Source organism: Oncorhynchus tshawytscha, linkage group LG06 (assembly GCF_018296145.1).
Source record: "Oncorhynchus tshawytscha isolate Ot180627B linkage group LG06, Otsh_v2.0, whole genome shotgun sequence".
Lineage (NCBI taxonomy): Eukaryota > Metazoa > Chordata > Actinopteri > Salmoniformes > Salmonidae > Oncorhynchus > Oncorhynchus tshawytscha.
Genome location: NC_056434.1, coordinates 16,227,570 through 16,251,174, shown reverse-complemented (window position 1 = coordinate 16,251,174; position 23,605 = coordinate 16,227,570). Strand labels below are relative to the sequence as shown.

General features: G+C 42.4%; 1 protein-coding gene across 3 annotated transcripts; it reads right to left on the bottom strand.

The window, feature by feature from the left end:
• Positions 1-549: 549 nt before the first annotated feature.
• LOC112252115 (phospholipase A2 inhibitor gamma subunit B) lies at positions 550-23,316 on the bottom strand. Of its 3 annotated transcripts, none has more exons than XM_024423074.2 (6): positions 23,186-23,316; positions 22,295-22,430; positions 22,040-22,150; positions 21,650-21,814; positions 16,479-16,601; positions 550-1,157 (listed from the first exon to the last, which is right to left on the bottom strand). In XM_024423074.2, exons 2-6 carry the CDS (start codon positions 22,341-22,343, stop codon positions 1,114-1,116), a joined length of 492 nt encoding a protein of 163 aa, XP_024278842.1. In that variant the 5' UTR covers positions 22,344-22,430; positions 23,186-23,316; the 3' UTR covers positions 550-1,113. The 3 variants fall into 3 exon arrangements, with proteins under 3 accessions (XP_024278842.1, XP_024278840.1, XP_024278841.1); XM_024423072.2 differs by lacking the exon at positions 550-1,157 and adding an exon at positions 9,792-10,310 and having other exon boundaries at positions 23,186-23,315; XM_024423073.2 differs by lacking the exon at positions 550-1,157 and adding an exon at positions 9,792-10,310 and having other exon boundaries at positions 22,295-22,449; positions 23,186-23,294.
• Between the last annotated feature and the right edge of the window lie 289 nt (positions 23,317-23,605).

Sequence of the window (23,605 nt, the reverse complement as noted above, 5' to 3'; positions counted from 1 at the left end):
CGCAGGGATTCGGAGACATATGTCTCCATAGCCACCGTCTCCGCTTGTGACAGGGGATACAAGTGACTCCTAGGAAGTGCAACGTCTACCAGGAGATGTATTTCACAATCCCCCCATCGATGGGGTGATAATTGAGTCGCCTTCTTTTTACAGAAGGCGAGAGCCAATACGGCATATTCTGGGGGAATGCGCACGGTGGAGACCTGGTCTGGACTTTTCACCGTAGTATCACCAATGGAAACCCCTAAACACTTACCTGAGCACTCTCGCGACCACTCTGTGAGAGACCTCTGTGGCCAAGAAACAGTGGAGTTATGACAAGCTAACCAGGGTAGGCCCAGCACCATGGAATACACAGGAGAATCAATAAGAAAAAGACTAATCTTTTCCCTGTAACCCCCCTGCGTTACCATACTCAAAGGAGTGGTGGCCTCCCTGATAAACCCTGACCCTAATGATCGACTATCTAAGGCATGAAAGGGGAAAGGCATATCCACAGGAACAATGGGGATCCCTAAACTATGAGCTAATCCTTTATTAATGAAATTCCCAGCCGCGCCTGAATCTACTAGAGCCTTATGCTGTGAACGTGGGGAAAATTCAGGAGAAGTAACAGAGACAAACATATGTGCAACAGAGGGCTCTAGATGAGAATGGTGCCTACTCACCTGGGGTGACGCCAGAATGCTCTGCTTGCTACCTCGATTCTCAGAGGAAACAACCCGGCACCGACCAGCAGTGTGACCTCTGCGGCCACATATGGTGCACAAGCGGTAACCCCCTCCGGTCTCCCTGCGCACCTTTCCCAGTTTCATGGGTATCGGAGAGGGTATGCGGGAGGATGAAACAATCAGACCCCGATCTGGACGTCCACGAGTAGCCAGCAGGTTGTCCAGCCGGATGGATAGGTCTACCAGCTGGTCAAAGGTGAGGGTGGTGTCTCTGCAGGCCAGCTCCCGACGGACGTCCTCACGTAGACTATAGCGGTAATGATCGATCAGGGCCCTGTTGCTCCATCTAGCGCCGGCAGCCAGGGTCCTAAACTCCAGTGCAAACTCCTGGGCGCTCCTCATCTCCGGCCTCAGATGGTAGAGGTGCTCACAACTGTTCCCATCAGATGATTTTGCTGATGGTGAGGCCCAGCAATTGGTGTCTTGCTGAAAATGTGTTGCATCAGTTTAGTATTTCATACAATAGGCCTAAGTGTATCCTCAGTATGTCAGTGTAAAACCTCTTCCAAGAGGTCTGGACTTATGAAGCATGGGCAGTAGTGAGCTTTCCCTGTAACAGAATATATATGTATTTTTTTAACCTTTATTTATCTCGGCAAGTCAGTTAAGTTGCAAAAACTATATTTGGTAATCACTCCATATTTTAAAACCTGTTGAGGCGAGGGGTTCCCCTACGGGAACTCCACCCCCCCGTGGTGGAGTTGAAAAGGTGGCGCAGGGAATGCAAAAATATTCTTTAGAAATATTTAACCTCCACACATTAACAAGTCCAATACCTCAAATGAAAGATAAACACCTTGTTCATCTACCCAGCGTGTCAGATTTTTAAAATGTTTTACGGCGAAAACACAGCATATATTTATGTTAGACCACCACCAAACCAAAGAAAAAACATAGCCATTTTTTCCAGCAAAAGATAAAAATCACAAAAGCAGGATTTTAAAAAAATCAATCACTAACCTCTTGAAAATCTTCATCAGATGACAGTCATATGACATGTTACAGTACATTTATGTTTTGTTCGATAATATGCATTTTATATCCATAAATCTCGGTTTACATTGACGCCATGTTCAGAAAATCCTCCAAAATATCCGGAGGAATTATATCAAATCAAATCAAATTTATTTATATAGCCCTTCGTACATCAGCTGATATCTCAAAGTGCTGTACAGAAACCCAGCCTAAAACCCCAAACAGCAAGCAATGCAGGTGTAGAAGCACGGTGGCTAGGAAAAACTCCCTAGAAAGGCCAAAACCTAGGAAGAAACCTAGAGAGGAACCAGGCTATGTGGGGTGGCCAGTCCTCTTCTGGCTGTGCCTGGTGGAGATTATAACAGAACATGGCCAAGATGTTCAAATGTTGATAAATGACCAGCATGGTCGTATAATAATAAGGCAGAACAGTTGAAACTGGAGCAGCAGCACGGTCAGATGGACTGGGGACAGCAAGGAGTCATCATGTCAGGTAGTCCTGGGGCATGGTCCTAGGGCTCAGGTCCTCCGAGAGAGAGAAAGAAGGAGAGAATTAGAGAACGCACACTTAGATTCACACAGGACTCCGAATAGGACAGGAGAAGTACTCCAGATATAACAAACTGACCCTAGCCCCCCGACACATAAACTACTGCAGCATAAATACTGGAGGCTGAGACAGGAGGGGTCAGGAGACACTGTGGCCCCATCTGAGGACACCCCCGGACAGGGCCAAACAGGAAGGATATAACCCCACCCACTTTGCCAAAGCACAGCCCCCACACCACTAGAGGAATATCTTCAACCACCAACTTACCATCCTGAGACAGTGCTGAGTATAGCCCACAAAGATCTCCGCCATGGCACAACCCAAGGGGGGGGGCGCCAACCCAGACAGGATGACCACATCAGTGAATCAACCCACTCAGGTGACGCACCCCTTCCAGGGACGGCATGAGAGAGCTCCAGAAAGCCAGTGACTCAGCCCCTGTAATAGGGTTAGAGGCAGAGAATCCCAGTGGAAAGAGGGGAACCGGCCAGGCAGAGACAGTAAGGGCGGTTCGTTGCTCCAGAGCCTTTCCATTCACCTTCCCACTCCTGGGCCAGACTACACTCAATCATATGACCCACTGAAGAGATGAGTCTTCAGTAAAGACTTAAAGGTAGAGACCGAGTTTGCGTCTCTGACATGGGTAGGCAGACTGTTCCATAAAAATGGAGCTCTATAGGAGAAAGCCCTGCCTCCAGCTGTTTGCTTAGAAATTCTAGGGACAATTAGGAGGCCTGCGTCTTGTGACCGTAGCGTACGTGTAGGTATGTACGGCAGGACCAAATCAGAGAGATAGGTAGGAGCAAGCCCATGTAAATGCTTTGTAGGTTAGCAGTAAAACCTTGAAATCAGCCCTTGCTTTGACAGGAAGCCAGTGTAGAGAGGCTAGCACTGGAGTAATATGATCAAATTTGTTTGGCTCTAGTCAGGATTCTAGCAGCCGTATTTAGCACCAACTGAAGTTTATTTAGTGCTTTATCCGGGTAGCCGGAAAGTAGAGCATTGCCGTAGTCTCACCTAGAAGTGACAAAAGCATGGGTTAATTTTTCTGCATCATTTTTGGACAGAAAGTTGCTGATTTTTGCAATGTTACGTAGATGGAAAAAAGCTGTCCTTGAAATGGTCTTGATATGTTCTTCAAAAGAGAGATCAGGGTCCAGAGTAACGCCGAGGTCCTTCACAGTTTTATTTGAGACGACTGTACAACCATTAAGATTAATTGTCAGATTCAACAGAAGATCTCTTTGTTTCTTGGGACCTAGAACAAGCATCTCTGTTTTGTCTGAGTTTAAAAGTAGAAAGTTTGCAGCCATCCACTTCCTTATGTCTGAAACACATGCTTCTAGCAAGGGCAATTTTGGGGCTTCACCATGTTTCATTGAAATGTACAGCTGTGTGTCATCCGCATAGCAGTGAAAGTTAACATTATGTTTTCGAATAACATCCCCAAGAGGTAAAATATATAGTGAAAACAATAGTGGTCCTAAAACGGAACCTTGAGGAACACCGAAATTTACAGTTGATTTGTCAGAGGACAAACCATTCACAGAGACAAACTGATATCTTTCTAACAGATAAGATCTAAACCAGGCCAGAACATGTCCGTGTAGACCAATTTGGGTTTCCAATCTCCCCAAAATAATGTGGTGATCGATGGTATCAAAAGCAGCACTAAGGTCTAGGAGCACGAGGACAGATGCAGAGCCTTGGTCCGATGCCATTAAAATGTCATTTACCACCTTCACAAGTGCCGTCTCAGTGCTATGATGGGGTCTAAAACCAGACTGAAGCATTTCGTATACATTGTTTGTCTTCAGGAAGGCAGTAAGTTGCTGCGCAACAGCCTTTTCTAAAATTTTTGAGAGGAATGGAAGATTCGATATAGGCCGATAGTTTTTTATATTTTCTGGGTCAAGGTTTGGCTTTTTCAAGAGAGGCTTTATTACTGCCACTTTTAGTGAGTTTGGTACACATCCGGTGGATAGAGAGCCGTTTATTATGTTCAACATAGGAGGGCCAAGCACAGGAAGCAGCTCTTTCAGTAGTTTAGTTGGAATAGGGTCCAGTATGCAGCTTGAAGGTTTAGAGGCCATGATTATTTTCATCATTGTGTCAAGAGATATATTACTAAAACACTTGAGCGTCTCTCTTGATCCTAGGTCCTGGGAGAGTTGTGCAGACTCAGGACAACTGAGCTTTGAAGGAATACGCAGATTTAAAGAGGAGTCCGTAATTTGCTTTCTAATAATCATAATCTTTTCCTCAAAGAAGTTCATGAATTTATCACTGCCAAAGTGAAAGTCATCCTCTCTTGGGGAATGCTGCTTTTTAGTTAGCTTTGCGACAGTATCAAAAAGGAATTTCGGGTTGTTCTTATTTTCCTAAATTAAGTTAGAAAAATAGGATGATCGAGCAGCAGTAAGGGCTCTTCGGTACTGCACGGTACTGTCTTTCCAAGCTAGTCGGAAGACTTCCAGTTTGGTGTGGCGCCATTTCCGTTCCAGTTTTCTGGAAGCTTGCTTCAGAGCTCGGGTATTTTCTGTGTACCAGGGAGCTAGTTTCTTATGAGAAATGTTTTTAGTTTTTAGGGGTGCAACTGCATCTAGGGTATTGCGCAAGGTTAAATTGAGTTCCTCAGTTAGGTGGTTAACTGATTTTTGTCCTCTGGCGTCCTTGGGTAGACAGAGGGAATCTGGAAGGACATCAAGGAATCTTTGTGTTGTCTGTGAATTTATAGCACGACTTTTGATGTTCCTTGGTTGGGGTCCGAGCAGATTATTTGTTGCAATTGCAAACGTAATAAAATGGTGGTCTGATAGTCCAGGATTATGAGGAAAAATATTAAGATCCACAACATTTATTCCATGGGACAAAACTAGGTCCAGCGTATGACTGTGACAGTGAGTGGGTCCAGAGACATGTTGGACAAAACCCACTGAGTCGATGATGGCTCCGAAAGCCTTTTGGAGTGGGTCTGTGGACTTTTCCATGTGAATATTAAAGTCACCAAAGATTAGAATATTATCTGCTATGACTACAAGGTCCGATAGGAATTCAGGGAACTCAATGAGGAATGCTGTATATGGCCCAGGAGGCCTGTAAACATTAGCTATAAAAAGTGATTGAGTAGGCTGCATAGATTTCATGACTAGAAGCTCAAAAGACGAAAACGTCATTTTTTTTTTGTAAATTGAAATTTGCTATCGTAAATGTTAGCAACACCTCCGCCTTTGCGGGATGCACGGGGGATATGGTCACTAGTGTTGCCAGGAGGTGAGGCCTCATTTAACACAGTAAATTCATCAGGCTTAAGCCATGTTTCAGTCAGGCCAATCACATCAAGATTATGATCAGTGATTAGTTCATTGACTATAATTGCCTTTGAAGTAAGGGATCTAACATTAAGTAGCCCTATTTTGAGATGTGAGGTATCATGATCTCTTTCAATACTGACAGGAATGGAGGTGGTCTTTATCCTAGTGAGATTGCTAAGGCGAACACCGCCATGTTTAGTTTTGCCCAACCTAGGTCGAGGCACAGACACGGTCTCAATGGTGATAGCTGAGCTGACTACACTGACTGTGCTAGTGGCAGACTCCACTATGCTGGCAGGCTGGCTAACAGCCTGCTGCCTGGCCTGCACCCTATTTCATTGTGGAGCTAGAGGAGTTAGAGCCCTGTCTATGTTGGTAGATAAGATGAGAGCACCCCTCCAGCTAGGATGGAGTCCATCACTCCTCAGCATGTCAGGCTTGGTCCTGTTTGTGGGTGAGTCCCAGAAAGAGGGCCAATTATCTACAAATTCTATCTTTTGGGAGGGGCAGAAAACTGTTTTCAACCAGCGATTGAGTTGTGAGACTCTGCTGTAGAGCTCATCACTCCCCCTAACTGGGAGGGGGCCAGAGACAATTACTCGATGCCGACACATCTTTCTAGCTGATTTACACGCAGAAGCTATGTTGCGCTTGGTGATCTCTGACTGTTTCATCCTAACATCGTTGGTGCCGACGTGGATAACAATATCTCTATACTCTCTACACTCGCCAGTTTTAGCTTTAGCCAGCACCATCTTCAGATTAGCCTTAACGTCGGTAGCCCTGCCCCCTGGTAAACAGTGTATGATCGCTGGATGATTCGTTTTAAGTCTAATATTGCGGGTAATGGAGTCGCCAATGACTAGAGTTTTCAATTTGTCAGAGCTAATGGTGGGAAGCTTCGGCGTCTCAGACCCCGTGACGAGAGGAGTAGAGACCAGAGAAGACTCGGCCTCTGACTCCGAATCGCTGCTTAATGGGGAAAACCGGTTGAAAGTTTCTGTCGGCTGAATGAGCGACACCGGTTGAGCGTTCCTACAGCATTTCCTTCCAGAAACCGTGAGAAAGTTGTCCGGCTGCGGGGACTGTGCCAGGGGATTTATACTACTATCTGTACTTACTGGTGGCACAGACGCTGTTTCATCCTTTCCTACACTGAAATTACCCTTGCCTAACGATTGCGTCTGAAGCTGGGCTTGTAGCACAGCTATCCTCGCCGTAAGGTGAGTACAGTGACTGCAATTAGAAGGCATCATGTTAATGTTACTACTTAGCTTCGGCTGTTGGAGGTCCTGACGAATCGTGTCCAGATAAAGCGTCCGGAGTGAAAAAGTTGAGGGAAAAATACATATATATAAACGGTAATTAAAAAGTAAAAACCGTAAAGTTGTCAGGTAGCAAAATAGGTTGGCAACAAAACACACAGCAACTCAAAAACAAGTCTGCAAGTTGTGACCGGAAATGACGTCACCAAGCTGTAGAAAGAGCTACGCCAGATAACAGAAATACTCATCATAAACTTTGACTAAAGATACATGTTCTACATATAATTAAAGATACACTGGTTCTTAATGCAACCGCTGTGTCACATTTTTTTTTACGTTACGGAAAAAGCCTAACATTGCAATAATCTGAGACGGCGGTCAGACGTAACAATATTTCTCCGCCATGTTGGAGTCAACAGAAATACAAAATTACAACATAAATATTCCCTTACCTTTGATGATCTTTCATCAGAATGTAGTGCAAGGAGTCCTAGTTCAACAATAAATCGTTTTGTTTCATAATGTTCAATTCTAGTGTCCAAGTAGCAGCATTTGCTACCACTTTCAGCTCAAATGTCCAAAAAATGACTTCTGGTCCAGGATAACTTTGCATCAAAACTTCCAAATGACATATTACAGGTCGAAGAAAATGGTCAAACTAAGTGCAGAATCAATCTTCAGGATGTTATAATCATATAGATCCAATAGCATTCCAACCGGATCATTCGTTTTCATCTGGAGCTGATTGGAACAGCCGAAGCACTGAAAGGCAAACGCACCTCAACAAAATGGAATCCTTTTGCGACACCAACTACTTTCCTTCCCATTAGGTCAAGGTTTACAGCAAATGCTCCATTACACTTTCTACTGAATGAGGACATCTAGTGGAAGACGTAGGAGGTGTTTCCAGATCCATAACTTGTTGGGAAGGGAGGGGGCGATGGCGTCAAAGTTGCCCCAACTTTCAGGATTTCAAAACTTGTTTGGAAGATTGCCTGCCCTGTGAGTTCTGTTATACTCACAGACATAATCCAAACGGTTTTAGAAACTTCAGAGTGTTTTCTATCCAATATTAATAATAATATGCATATATTAGCAATTTAGGACAGATTTTGATGCAGTTCACTATGGGCATGCAATTCATCCAAAGTGGAAATACTGCCCCTTATCTCTAACTCGTTTTAAACCACATAGTCTATCCTCACACATTATATAACAAAAAAAACTGAAATATCACATTTACCTAAGTATTCAGACCATTTACTCTGTACTTTGTTGAAGCACCTTTGGCAGCAATTACAGGCTTGAGTCTTCTTGGGTATGAGCTACAAACTTGGCACGCCTGTATTTGGGGAGTTTCTCCCAATCTTCTCTGCAGATCCTCTTAAGCTCTGTTAGGTTGAAAAAAAACTTGTTTTCACTATTGTTAACATGTTAATTAACTTCTTGAGTCTCAATGCAACTGTTTATGTTCTATGTTTTGTGTTCTACTTGTGGCCCTGGTTGTCCTGAAAAGAAAACGGTAAACACTTCAATGCAAGGCTAAATATGAGGGCAGAGCAAGCAGATGAATGAAAGTACTGAATTTCAGCTTGTTTTGCTGCGGTAAGATTGGTTACAATGAATAGTCATTCACAGAAGTCTTGCTTTGAGTAAAATTAATGTGTCAGAGCCATTTTGACCTGTGTACATGTTGCCTGTCTAGGGATGTTTTAACCTGTTTTGTATAATAGGGGCACTTTCACATGGGGTTATGGGCCACTGGCTACATGTGGATATAGGTACAAAGTGGCCATGGAAGTGTTAGCTTAGCACAGGTGAGGGGCATATTCAACAGAGGCAGGGCCAACTTGTCTTGGATGAACAGGAGGAGGTGGGCTCTTCCTGTCTACAGTGGCCCATAATGCCACAGATTCCCCCAGTACTGCTGCTTATTCCGTGCACCAGTTCTGGAGTTCTATGTCACCAGCCTCTAGACGTCACTGAACTGTCTCATTACGCACACCTGATTCCAATTCCCCTGATTAGTAATTTTCAAACGTGCCCTCTGTTCACCATTGTCTTGTCACTTATTGTTCACATGTCCGTTGGTCTTGTGAGTACCTGTGCTTTGTTGTTTCGGCTTTCGTGCAGCGTGTATTGTGTACACGTTATTACGGGTCTCATCCCGTGTAGTACTGTGCAATTGTTATTACGGGTCTCGTCCCGTGTATTGTTTATGGGTCTCGTGCTGTGTATTGTTTACGGGTCTCGTGCTGTGTATTGTTTACGGGTCTCGTGCTGTGTATTGTATACGGGTCTCGTGCTGTGTATTTTTTACAGGTCTCGTGCTGTGTTATTGTGTGTTATTGTTGTCTTGTGTATTTATTAGGGGTTTAACCTCACTCTTTTGTTTGGGTTACATCCATGTTTCTTAGTATACGTGTTTGATTTGGGCTTCGTTTCTGTGTTTTTCAAGGCATGTTGTATTTTTGGATGAAGTATTAAAACCCCCTATTACGAATTCCTGTGCCTGTCTCCAATCAATCAATTATACACGTTACACATAAGGCCTTTGTGGAGGTAAACAAGGAGGGGACTAAGGCAGTGGCTGCCACTGCTGGCATGGTGCCATTCTGTATGATCCAAGTGGAACGCTTCACGGCAGACCACACCTTCCTCTCCTTTATAGACACATCCTGTTCCCCGGCAGGTTTTCCTCTCCTCTGTAGAAGAAGTGTAGAGAGAAACTGAATCCACTAAGTCAAATAAAAAAGACTGTCTAAGTTTATTTTCTGTTTGGACGGTAGCATTCTGTATGACTAGGTTCTCCCATACACTCTGTTATTATTTGGATTATTTGGATTAAAAGTGTTAGCTAGCTATTATCCCTATCTGTTAAAAAATAAGCATTAATTCCTAATAAAATAAAAAATATTGTGTGATTGGTTTACGTTCACAATAAGTTAACACTTTATTTCCATTTTGCTAAAGTGATAGAAACTTTATTGGCATTGACAGAGATTATTTGTTTTAAACTTACAAGCAATCACACTTTATCAAATATACAGAGTAATATATAAGAAAGTATCTCCTCAAGCAAGCATATATAATGTAACAGGGCATCATCTGGCAAATTCCATATAAACAACAGAATTTCAATTATAGTACGTATTTCACAATACATAAAAATCATTGTACATTCTGTTGTTTTGTAATCAATGCATTATGTTGTCAGATGAGTCCCGATATGTTCATCTCTGTTTATATCAGATGAGTTTGCTGATAGTGAGGCCCAGCAGCAGAGGGACTAGGCTCAGTCTGATGGACCAGGCTGTGTTATGGGCTTTGGTTAGAGTTACAGGTAAAGGGGCTGTGTTACAGGTGAATTGCACAAAGTTGATGTAACTTGAGGGCAGCAGTTGATCAATATAGTTGCACACGTTGGTAGATGTACAGCCCTGGATGTTCACCATATAATTGATTGAGCCAAGTACTGTCAAAGAGAACAACATATTTAGTTTTCCGAACATCTTTCTCTCATAGAACAACTAAAATCGAATTGTTTTGAATCAACAATAATACCATGAGCTCCAAAAGTATTGGGACAGTGACACATTTGCTGATTTGGCTCTGTACTCCAGTACTTTGAAATTATACAATGACTGGGGTTAAAGCGCAGACTGTCGGCTTTAATTTGAGGATATTTTCATCCATATCGGGTGAACTGTTTTAGAAAATATGTGTATTACAGTTGTCAAAAGTTGAGTATTTAGCCCCATATTCCTAGCACACAATGATTACATCAAGCTTGTTACTCTACAAACTTGTTGGATGCATTTACTGTTTGTTTTGATTGTGTTTCAAATGATTTTGTGCCTAATAGAAATGAATGGTAAATAATGTATTGTGTCATTTTGGAGTAACTTAAAAAAAAGAAGTAATAATAGAATATGTTTCTAAACACTTCTACATTAATGTGGAGGCTACCATGATTATGGTTAATAAATGAATGAATCATGAATAATTATGAGTGAAGACACGACTCTGATGCATATGGGAATATCTTTGGTTTGTCGCCATGACATTCAGAAGCTGAGCTTCGACCTTCAAAAGTTGAGGAGTCAAAGAAATTGGATTTTGGTTAGGAAGTAAATCTTATACAATGTTTGACTCTGTTCCTATCAATTGATCTAATCACTTTTTTGTCAAATAGAATATGTACAATATAAATTGAGGGTTCATAATAAAACATAATAAATCAATTTGGGGAAATCGGGTCTAGACTTAATTTGTATTATTATTCATAATATTATCATTAAAAAGCCTAACTCAAAGATGAATGAGCTTCAAAACAACATAAACAACATTTTCCTAATTCCCTCAGATTAAACTAAATTATTCGGGTGGAGTCTGCCACTAGCACAGTCAGTTTATTCAGCTCAGCTATCCCCACTGAGACCGTGTCTGTGCCTCGATCTAGGTTGGGCAAAACTAAACATGGCGGTGTTTGCCTTAACAATCTCACTGGAATAAAGACCTCCTCCATTCCTGCCATTATAGAAAGAGATTGTGATATCTCACATCTCAAAATAGGGCTACTTAATGTTAGATCCCTCACTTCCAAGGAAGTTATAGTCAATGAACTAATCACTGATCATATTTTTGATGTGACTGGCCTGACTGAAACATGGCTTAAGCCTGATGAATTTACTGTGTTAAATGAGGCCTCTCCTCCTAGTTACACTAGTGACCATATCCCCCGTGCATCCAGCAAAGGTGGAGGTGTTGCTAACATTTACGATACCAAATTTAAATAAAAATAAATAAAAAAATGACTGCGTTTTCATCTTTTGAGCTTCTAGCCATGAAATCTATGCAGCCAATTCAATCACTTTTTATAGCTATTGTTTACAGGCCTCCTGGGCCGTATACAGTGTTCCTCACTGAGTTTGCTGAATTCCTATTGGACCTTGTAGTCATGGCAGATAATATCCACATCTTTGGTGACTTTAATATTCACATGGAAAAGTCCACAGACCCACTCCAAAAGGCATTCGGAGCCATCGTCGACTCAGTGGGTTTTGTCCAACATGTCTCCGGACCTATTCACTGCCACAGTCATACTCTGGACCTAGTTTTGTCAGGTGGAATAAATATTGTGGATCTAAATGTTTTTCCTCAAAATCCTGGACAATCGGACCACCATTTTATTATGTTTGCAATCGCAATTTATAATCTGCTCAGACCCCAACCAAGGGTCATCAAAAGCCGTGCTATAACTTCTCGCACAATTCAAAGATTCTTAGATGCCCTTCCAGACTCCCTCCACCTACCCAAGAACATAAGAGTACAACAATCGATTAACCACGTACTGTAACTGAGGAACTTAATTTAACCTTGTGTAATACTCTAGATGCAGTCGCACCCCTAAAAACATTTATTATATGAAACTAGCTCCGTGGTATATAGAAAATACCCGAGCCTTGAAGCAAGCTTCCAGAAAATTGGAACGGAAATACACCAAACTGGAAGTCTTCCGATTAGCTTGAAAAGACAGTACCGTGCAGAATTGAAGAGCCCTCACTGCTGATCGATCATCCTATTTTTCCAATTTATTTGAGGAGAATAAGAACAATCCTACAATTATTTTTGATACTGTCGCAAAGCTAGCTAAAAAGCGGCATTCCCCAAGAGAGGATGGCTTTCACTTCAGCGGTGATAAATTCATGAACTTCTTTGACGAAAAGATTATGATCATTAGAAAGCAAATTACGGACTCCTCTTTAAATCTATTTATTTCTCCAAAGCTCAGTTGTCCTGAGTCTGCACAACACTGCCAGGACCTAGGATCAAGGGAGACAGTCAAGCTTTTTTAATCGTATTTCTCTTGACACATTCATGAATATAGTCAAAACCTTCAAGCTACATACTGGACCCTATTCCGACTAAACTACTGAAAGAGCTGCTTCCTGTGCTTGGCCAACCTATATTGAACATAATAAACGGCTCCCTATCCACCTTATGTGTACCAAACTCACTAAAAGTGGCAGCAGTAAAAGCCTCTCTCCCAGAAAATATAAAAAACCATTGGCCTATATCAAATATCCCATTCCTCTATAATTGTAGAAAAACCTGTTTCCCAGCAACTCACTGCCTTCCTGAAGACTAACAATGTATACGAAAAGCTTCAGTCTGGTTTTAGACCCCATCATAGCACTGAGACTGCACACTTGAAGGTGGTAAATTACCTTTTAATGGCATCAGACCAAAGTTCTGCATCTGTCCTCGTGCTCCTAGACCTTAGTGCTGCTTTTGATACCATCGATCGCCACATTCTTTTGGGTGAGATTGGGTACCCAAGTTGGTCTACACGGACAAGTTCTGGCCTGGTTTAGATATTATCTGTCAGAAAGTTATCAGTTTGTCTCTGTGGATGGTTTGTCCTCTGACAAATCAGCTGAAAATGTTGGTGTTCCTCAAGGTTCCGTTTTAGGACCTCTATTGTTTTCCCTATATATTTTACCTCTTGGTGATGCCATTCAGAAACATAATCTTAACTTTCTCTGCTATGCGGACGATACACAGCTGTACATTTCGATGATACATGGTGAAACTCCAGAATTGCCCTCCCTGGAAGCCTGTGTTTCAGACATAAAGAAGTGGATGGTGGCAAATGTTTTACTTTTAAACTCAGACAAAACAGAGATGCTAGTTCTAGGTCCCAAGAAACAAAGAGATCTTATGTTGGATCTGACAATTAATCTTGATGGTTGTACAGTCATCTCAAATAAAACTGTAAAGGACCTCGGCGTTACTCTGGACCCTGATGATTCAGAAAAATTAATCCATGTCACTTCTAAATTAGACTACTGCAAAGCTCTACTATCCGGCTACCTGGATAAAGCACTAAATAAACTTCAGTTAGTGCTAAACACGGCTGCTAGAATCTTGACTAGAACCAAAAAATGTGATCATATTACCTCAGCGCTAGCCTCTCTACACTGGCTTCCTGTTAAGGCTAATGCTGATTTCAAGGTTCTATTGCTAGCCTACAAAGCATTACATGGGCTTGCTCCCATCTATCTTTCCGTTTTGGTCCTGCCGTACATACCTACATGTATGCTACAGTCACAAGACACAGGACTCCTTATTGTCCCTACAATTTCTAAGCAAAGAGCTGGAGGCAGGGCTTTCTCCTATAGAGCTAAATTTTTATGGTATGGTCTCCCTATCCATGTGAGAGACGCAGACTCGGTCTCGACCTTTAAGTCTTTATTGAAGACTCCTCTCTTTAGTAGGTCCTATGATTGAGTGTAGTCTGGCCCAGGTGTGTGAATGTGAACGGAAAGGCACTGGAGCGTCAAACCACCCTTGCTGTCTCTGCCTGGCCGGTTCCCCTCTCTCCACTGGGATTCTCTGCCTCTAACCCTATTACACTGGCTTACTGGTGCTCTTCCATGCTGTCCCTAGGAGGGTTGCATCACTTGAGAGGGTTGAGTCTGACGTGATCTTCCTGTCCGGGTTGGCGCTCCCCTCGGGATCGTGCCGTGGGGGAGATCTTCGTGGGCTACTGTATACTCGGCCTTGTTTCAGGATGGTAAGTTCGTGGTTGAAGATATCCCTCTAGTGGGGTGGGGGCTGTAATTTGGCAAAGTGGGTGGGGTTATATCCTGCCTGGTTGGCCCTGTCCGGGGGTATAGTCTGACGGGGCCACAGTGTCTCCCGATGCCTCCTGTCTCAACCTCCAGCATTTATGCTGCAATAGTTTGTGTTGGGGGGCTAGGGTCAGTCTGTTAAATCTGGTGTATTTCTATTTTCTTATCCGGTGTCCTGTGTGAATTTAAGTATGCTACCTCTAATTCTCACTCTCTCTTCTCTCAGAGGACCATGCCTCAGGATGACCTGGCTTGCTTGCTGTTCGGGGTATTAGGCTAGGTTTCTGTATAGCACTTTGTGACATCGGCTGACGTAAAAAGGGCTTTATAAATACACTGCTCAAAAAAATAAAGGGAACACTTAAAATTCACAATTTAACTCCAAGTCAATCACACTTCTGTGAAATCAAACTGTCCACTTAGAAAGCAACACTGATTGACAATAAATTTCACATGCTGTTGTGCAAATGGAATAGACAACAGGTGGAAATTATAGGCAATTAGCAAGACACCCCCAATAAAGGAGTGGTTCTGCAGGTGGGGACCACAGACCACTTCTCAGTTCCTATGCTTCCTGGCTGATGTTTTGGTCACTTTTGAATGCTGGCGGTGCTTTCACGCTAGTGGTAGCATGAGACGGAGTCTACAACCCACACAAGTGGCTCAGGTAGTGCAGCTCATCCAGGATGGCACATCAATGCGAGATGTGGCAAGAAGGTTTGCTGTCTCTGTCAGCGTAGTCTCCAGACCATGGAGGCGTTACCAGGAGACAGGCCAGTACATCAGGAGACGTGGAGGAGGCCGTAGGAGGGCAACAACCCAGCAGCAGGACCGCTACCTCCGCCTTTGTGCAAGGAGGAGCAGGAGGAGCACTGCCAGAGCCCTGCAAAATGACCTCCAGCAGGCCACAAATGTGCATGTGTCTGCTCAAACGGTCAGAAACAGACTCCATGAGGGTGGTATGAGGGCCCAAAGTCCACAGGTGGGGGTTGTGCTTACAGCCCAACACCGTGCAGGACGTTTGGCATTTGCCAGAGAACACCAAGATTGGCAAATTCGCCACTGGCACCCCGTGCTCTTCACAGATGAAAGCAGGTTCACACTGAGCACGTGACGGACGTGACAGTCTGGAGATGCCGTGGAGAACGTTCTGCTGCCTGCAACATCCTCCAGCATGACCGGTTTGGCGGTGGGCCAGTCATGGTGTGGGGTGGCATTTCTTTGGGGGGCCGCACAGCCCTCCATGTGCTCGCCAGAGGTAGCCTGACTGCCATTAGGTACCGAGATGAGATCCTCAGACACCTTGTGAGACCATATGCTGGTGTGGTTGGCCCTGGGTTCCTCCTAATGCAAGACAATGCTAGACCTCATGTGGCTGGAGTGTGTCAGCAGTTCCTGCAAGAGGAAGGCATTGATGCTATGGACTGGCCCGCCCGCTCCCCAGACCTGAATCCAATTGAGCACATCTGGGACATCATGTCTCGCTCCATCCACCAACGCCACGTTGCACCACAGACTGTCCAGGAGTTGGCGGATGCTTTAGTCCAGGTCTGGGAGGAGATCCCTCAGGAGACCATCCGCCACGTCATCAGGAGCATGCCCAGGCGTTGTAGGGAGGTCATACAGGCACGTGGAGGCCACACACACTACCGAGCCTCATTTTGACTTGTTTTAAGGACATTACATCAAAGTTGGATCAGCCTGTAGTGTGGTGTTCCACTTTAATTTTGAGTGTGACTCCAAATCCAGACCTCCATGGGTGGATAAATTAGATTTCCATTGATAATTTTTGTGTGATTTAATTTTTGTGTGATTTAATAAGAATATTTCATTCATTCTGATCTAAGATGTGTTATTTTAGTGTTCCCTTTATTTTCTTGAGCAGTGTACATTTGATTGATATAGGCTATCTCAACAAACATTTGACATTTTTTGGGGGGGAACACCTGATCTATAGTTGCACAAATGTGATGGGTTTTTGTATCATGAACAACAAAACAAGTCACCATTGCTGCTGAAGCTCAAGCACTGGTCCTCCACCCCCAGGCAGGCCACAGTGCTGTTATGCACAACACCTTGGAAGCTGCTGTAGGAGGTACATTGTCTTCCGTTAGCCAGTGAACTCGGGGCTGTAGGAAGAGAACGGAAATGGATATCAGTGGATATGCATTCTACAGTACATTCAGTGGACATAGCTAGCTCCAATATCTAAAAATAACTATTTTCATTGGTAATGCAATGGAAACACATTCAGGAAGCATATTGTCCTGGTTCTGATAGCAGAATTGAGCCAATGACACAGTACAGTGGGGTCTGACATTATTGACACCCTTGATACAGATAAGTAATAATGACTGAATAAAATAAATAATTTAAATAAATATTTTGTATGCAATAAAACTAGGGACATATGATTTTATACTAATAAAACTGCTCAGCGAAAGAGACTTTGTTTAACAAGTAATAGGTTCTTTCTCAAAAAGGTAGGGGTGAAATTGACACCCCTAAAAATTCATATACAGTGGGGCAAAAAAAGTATTTAGTCAGCCACCAATTGTGCAAGTTCTCCCACTTAAAAAGATGAGAGAGGCCTGTAATTTTCATCATAGGTACACTTCAACTATGACAGACAAAATGAGAAGAAAAAAATCCAGAAAATTACATTGTAGGATTTTTAATGAATTTATTTGCAAATTATGGTGGAAAATATGTATTTGGTCAATAACAAAAGTTTATCTCAATACTTTGTTATATACCCTTTGTTGGCAATGATAGAGGTCAAATGTTTTCTGTAAGTCTTCACAAGGTTTTCACACTCGGTTGCTGGTATTTTGGCCCATTCCTCCATGCAGATCTCCTCTAGAGCAGTGATGTTTTGGGGCTGTTGCTGGGCAACACGGGCTTTCAACTCCCTCCAAAGATTTTCTATGGGGTTGAGACCTCGAGACTGGCTAGGCCACTCCAGGATCTTGAAATGCTTCTTACGAAGTCACTCCTTCGTTGCCCGGGCGGTGTGTTTGGGATCATTGTCATGCTGATGGAAGGAAGGAGGTTTTCACTCAAAATCTCACGATACATGGCCCCATTCATTCTTTCCTTTACACGGATCAGTCGTCCTGGTCCCTTTGCAGAAAAACAGCCCCAAAGCATGATGTTTCCACCCCCATGCTTCACAGTAGGTATGGTGTTCTTTGGATGCAACTTAGCATTCTTTGTCCTCCAAACACGACAAGTTGAGTTTTTACCAAAAAGTTATATTTTGGTTTCATCTGACCATATGACATCCTTCCAAACTTCTTCTGGATCATCCAAATGCTCTCTAGCAAACTTCAGACGGGCCTGGACATGTACTGGCTTAAGCAGGGGGACACGTCTGGCACTGCAGGATTTGAGTCCCTGGCGGCGTAGTGTGTTACTGATGGTAGACTTTGTTACTTTGGTCCCAGCTCTCTGCAGGTCATTCACTAGGTCCCCCCGTGTGGTTCTGGGACAGGTGTCTTTTATACTGATAACAAGTTCAAACAGGTGCCATTAATACAGGTAACGAGTGGAGGACAGAGGAGCCTCTTAAAGAAGAAGTTACAGGTTTGTGAGAGCCAGAAATGTTACTTGTTTGTAGATGACCAAATACTTCTTTTCCACCATCATTTGCAAATAAATTCATTAAAAATCCTACAATGTGATTTTCTGGATTTTCTTCTTCTCATTTTGTCTGTCATAGTTTAAGTGTGCCTATGGTGAAAATTACAGGCCTTTCTCATCTTTTTAAGTGGGAGAACTTGCACAATGGTGGCTGACTAAATACTTTTTTGCCCCACTTTAAATAATGTAGTCAAAAGTGTAGTATTTGGTCCCGTATTCCTAGCACACAATGACAACATCAAGCTTGTGACTGAATGCCTTTGCAGTTCTTTTTGTTTGTGTTTCAGATTATTGTAATGTATTGTGTCATTTTGGTGTCACTTTTATTGTAAATAAGAATAGAATATGTTTCTGAACACTTCTACATTCATGTTGATGCTACCATGATTACGGCTAATGCTGAATGAACGGTGAATAATGCTGAGTGAGAAAGTTAGAGGGTGAAATATCATACCCCCCTGTTATTGGTAATGGAGAGTTTAGAATGTCTTGGCGGCAAGATCTTTTAATTTATTTGACCTTTATTTCACTAGGCAAGTCAGTTAAGAACACATTCTTATTTTACAATGACGGCCTACTCCGGCCAAACCATCTCCTAACCCGTACGACGCTGGGTCAATTGTGCGCCGCCCTATGGGACTTCCGATCACGGCCGGTTGTGATACAGCATGGACCAAACCAGGGTCTGTAGTGATGCCTCTAGCACTGAGATGCAGTGCCTTAGACCGCTGCACCACTCGGGAGATCTTTCACCCTCAGTCATCATTATTCACGATTCATTCAGGATTATCTGTAATCATGGTAGTTAATGTAGAAGAGTTTAGAAACATAGTCAATTATTATATGTAAAAAAAGTCACTCCAAAATAACAATACAAAATTTACCACTGTTGCTTTGTCAATAATAGGGGATAGGATTCGAAAACCACTCAGTATCTGGTGTGACCACCATTTGCCCCATTCAGCGCATGCAGCCCATTTGCCTCATCTCATTCGCCTCATCTCATTCGCATAGAGTTGATCAGGCTGCTGATTGTTGCCAGTGGAATGTTGTCCCACTCCTATTCAATGGCTGTGCGAAGTTGCTGGATATTGGCGGGAACTGGAACATGCTGTCGTACGCGTCGATCCAGAGTATCCCAAACATGCTCAATGGTGACATGTTTGTTGAGTATGCAGGCCATGGAAGAACTGGGACATTTTTAGTTTCCAGGAATCATGTACAGATCCTTGCTGCATTGGGCCGTGCATTATCATGCTGAAACATGAGGTGATGGTGGCGGATGAATGTCACTACAGTGGGTCTATGGATCTCGTCACGGCATCTCTGTGCATTCAAATTGCCATCGATAAAATGCAATGGTGTTCGTTGCCCGTAGCTTATGCCTGCCCATACCATAACCCCACTGCCACCATGGGGCACTCTGTCCACAACATTGACATCAGCAAACCGCTTGCCACACAATGCCATACACGCTGTCTGCCATCTGCTCAGTACAGTTGAAACCGGGATTCATCCGTGAACAGCACACTTCTCCAGCATGCCAGTGGCCATCGAAGGTGAGCCTTTGCCCACTGAAGTTGCTTACGACGCCAAACTGCAGTCAGGTCGAGATCCTGGAGAGGACAACGAGCATGCATATAGGCTTTCCTGAGACGGTTTCTGACAGTTTGTACAGAAATGATTTAGTTGTACAAACACAGTTTCATCAGCTGTTTGGGTGGCTGGTCTCAGACAATCCCACAGGTGAAGAAACATGATGTGGAGGTCCTGGGCTGGCTTGGTTACACATGGTCTGCGGTTATGAGACCGGTTGGACGTACTGACAAATTCTCTAAAACGTTAGGGAAATGAACATTGAATTCTTTGGCAACAGCTCTGGCAGAAATTCCTGCAGTCAGCATGCCAATTGCACGCTCCCTCAAAACTGAAGACATTTGTGGCATTGTGTTGTGTGACAAAACATTTTAGAGTGGCCTTTTAATGTCCCCAGCACAAGGTGCACCTGTGTAATGATCATGCTGTTTAATCAGCTTCTTGATATGCCACACCTGTCAGGTTAATGGATTATCTTGGTAAAGAAGAAATGCTCATTAACAGGGATGTAAACAAATTTGCTCACAACATTTTCGAGAAATCATGAAACGTGGGACCAACACTTGATATGTTGCGTATATATTTTTGTTCAGAGTAATCAATATATGATCTTGCGAGACAGTGATTCAGCTTTGATCTAACTTTACTTAACAAGCACCATTGTGAGAAGTGGTAATCTTCTATTTGTAATAATAATAATACGTGATGAGTAGGTCTATAAGGCGTAGGTTCTACAAGGACAAAGAAATAAACTTTGATTTGATCAGCTTGGACACATGGTTACAATATACCCTATTACAGAATAAAAGAAGACCGAGAGGTGAACTATCAATTCTTATAATTTATTTGCATAGATTTTGTCATCAAATCATTTGACCAAGTAGTGAACATAAATAATTACTAAGCGATAGCAGGAAATTCATTTTAAAACAGCCATACAATCAATCTTTTAGCGTGGTGTATTTAGGCATCTTAATAAAATATCATCAAAATGCATTATTACCTCCAACTTGGCCTAATTCCCATTTTCAATCTCCCATACCATGGTAGCCTGGGACCTGTGTCTCAACCAATAGTCAATGTAGGCTAAATATCCCAAGCAGGGCTACAGCAACTTCCAGAGAGGGTCAGGCTCTTGGGCTTTGCAGTGGCCACTCTGGTTTGTGTGTCCTTGGGAGAACGGTTTCACAGTAACCAAGTGGTCACATATAGATCTGGGTTCCATTCAGTGGTGGTCGGTCCGTTTAAGATTAGGGAGGACAATAATCTTTTTATGAGCGTGGCCTTATTTCTATTACAGCATTTTGGATGACGGTCATTCATATTCCATTCTACCAGCTCAATGTAACATCAATAGGTTTAGGCTACTATATGACACTTGCATTTTCCCTGTATCCATCATGAGGTTGTTACAACCTAGCCAATAAATGAAAGTTTACAACGTAGGTCCACAGGTCGAGAGAAACATTTGAGTAATCAAGGTGACAGACAGTGCACATTCAATACTGCCTTGCACACCCTTGCCTGCATCTAGCTGATCTAGGGTGTAATCATTAGTCCAACATTTGTAAACAAGAGTTTCTATTGGACAAATTCAGGTATCTGAATTTAGTTTGCTTCCGTTTAAGATGTTTTTTTCAACAGAATCGGCAGAATGAATACATCCCTGATCATACGCAAACACAGTTCACTTTCATAGCAGCCACATACAAACAGCATGATCACTTGGAGGGGGGGGGGTTTGCTATGGGATTTAGTCAAGATATTCTAAAGAGGTAGGGTTTCAGACATTTTCTGAAGATGAGCATGGATGCTGTCCAGATGTGTAAGAAACACACTCGGATCATATATTTCTTCAAACTATGACAATTGAAATCAGGACATCAAATACATTGTTGAAAACCTAATTTAATTTAAGTAAAGGACACAAGTCTCTTACCAGACAGAGTTTCATTGTTGCACCCATTGGTGTTACAGCAGAGCTGGTTAGAGGCAGCCCTTATGATGCCCAAGTTCCCTGACACTGTGACTTCAGTGTTAAGAGGAGTTACACAGATGGAGGATGGTGAACACATTTTGAGTACCACGGTGGTATTATCGGGACCTTCACCAGTAACAGATCCAAAACCAGAGAAGAATAGATCAATTTAGAATATAATCTGATGAAATAGTATCATAGAGCAATGAGTCAATTACCAATTGAGTCAATTACACTGTAATCTTACAGGAGTGTTCAAAAGCATCCTTCATGAGGAAGCTAATAGCATCATTTAATTTTTAATTTGTCTTGAAGCGTTAGCATGTAGTGGACAACAAACTCTAAACACACCTTTTATGGTTCTGGTTGCAGTGAGACATCTTTCATTTGAGGCTGGACAGGTAACTAAAGAAGAGTTTGTACATGCTGCATCAGTGCAGTTGAAACACTGCAGCATCTCAACTGAAAAACAAGAACATTTAAAAAAATGTACTGTAAAGGCCATTTAGCTATGATGAATATTTACACAGGCATTTGGGAGTGATGCAGTTAAGAAACCATTTATCTTGGTAGACGCCTCTAATTGTGAGAGGTCAGTCGTGTTACCTGAGCAGAAGTGAATGCAGATGAGAGAGAGAGTCAAGATGAGCTTCATCGTGGACAGATAGACAAGCAGGTGAACAGCAGTGGTACTGTGGGCTGATCTGGGCTGGTAGACAGGCAGGTGAGGTGCAGTGGTACTCTGGGTTGGGAAACATGTCCTTATAAACCAGTGAGGAGGAGGAAATGTGAAGACAGAGATTGGGAGGAATATGAAGTAAAAGTATCTTAATAGAAAATGACTCAAGTAAAAGTGAGTCAGACAGTAAAATACTACTTGAGTAAAAGTCTAAAAGTATCTGTTTTTAAATATACTTAAGTGGTGGACAAAGTATTCAATTGTCATACTTGAAAGTAAAAAGTAAATGCTGAAACATATAAAAATGTCAAATATATCAAATTCCTTAATTTAAGCAAACTAGACGGAATTATATATATAAAAAACATTTAACAGACAGGGACACGCTCCAACTCAGACATAATTTACAAACCAAGTAAGAATGGCAACGTGTTACTTTGATACAGTACATTAATCATACCATATTGTTGTCTTGAGTGAGCATTCGTATTCTAACACCTGACTACTTTTAGGTGTCAAGGAAAACATATGGGAGTAAAACGTACATATTTTGCTTAGGAATGTAGTGGAGTAAAAGTTAAGGTTGTCAACAATATAAATAGTTAAGTACATACAGATACCCAAAAGAACTACTTAACTAGTACTTTCAAGTATTCTTACACCACTGGCTGAAGGATGGACATGCAGATAGTGGAAAGAGGACATGAGAGAATGCCAGAAAGATGGAAACAATTCTAACAGAACCACAAAAAAAATGCTAAACAAGGGAAATGTTATGAATTATGATCAATAGATTTTAAACATTAAATACAACTCACCAATATCTTGCACTAAAAGAAAATGCTCTATGATGGTTTCGAAAAAGACAGACAAACACCCAACGAGGCAGGAAGTAACAGGCGTATTTCAGTGGTGGCACTTTTATTTAACAAGAGAGGGGGATGTAGAAACTCATGTTGCGTTCATAACTAGTGGTAAAATTGGAAAATGTGCGAACAAGCTGTGTCTACCATAAACTAAAAGTACAGTTATCATGCCCATAAACAAATAATAGTGTTCAAAAACCATATTAATAGATTGTGTTTATAAATGATGTTTTGTTGCATTTAGGTGCCAGAAAAGCTGTCGAGGTAATTTCCCTTGTATGTGACGCTAGATTTCAGCATGTGGGAGAAGTCGGATCTCAGAGAGATCCCATTAGTAATTAGCAGTTGGAAGGGTGTGTACTTTCATGTAAG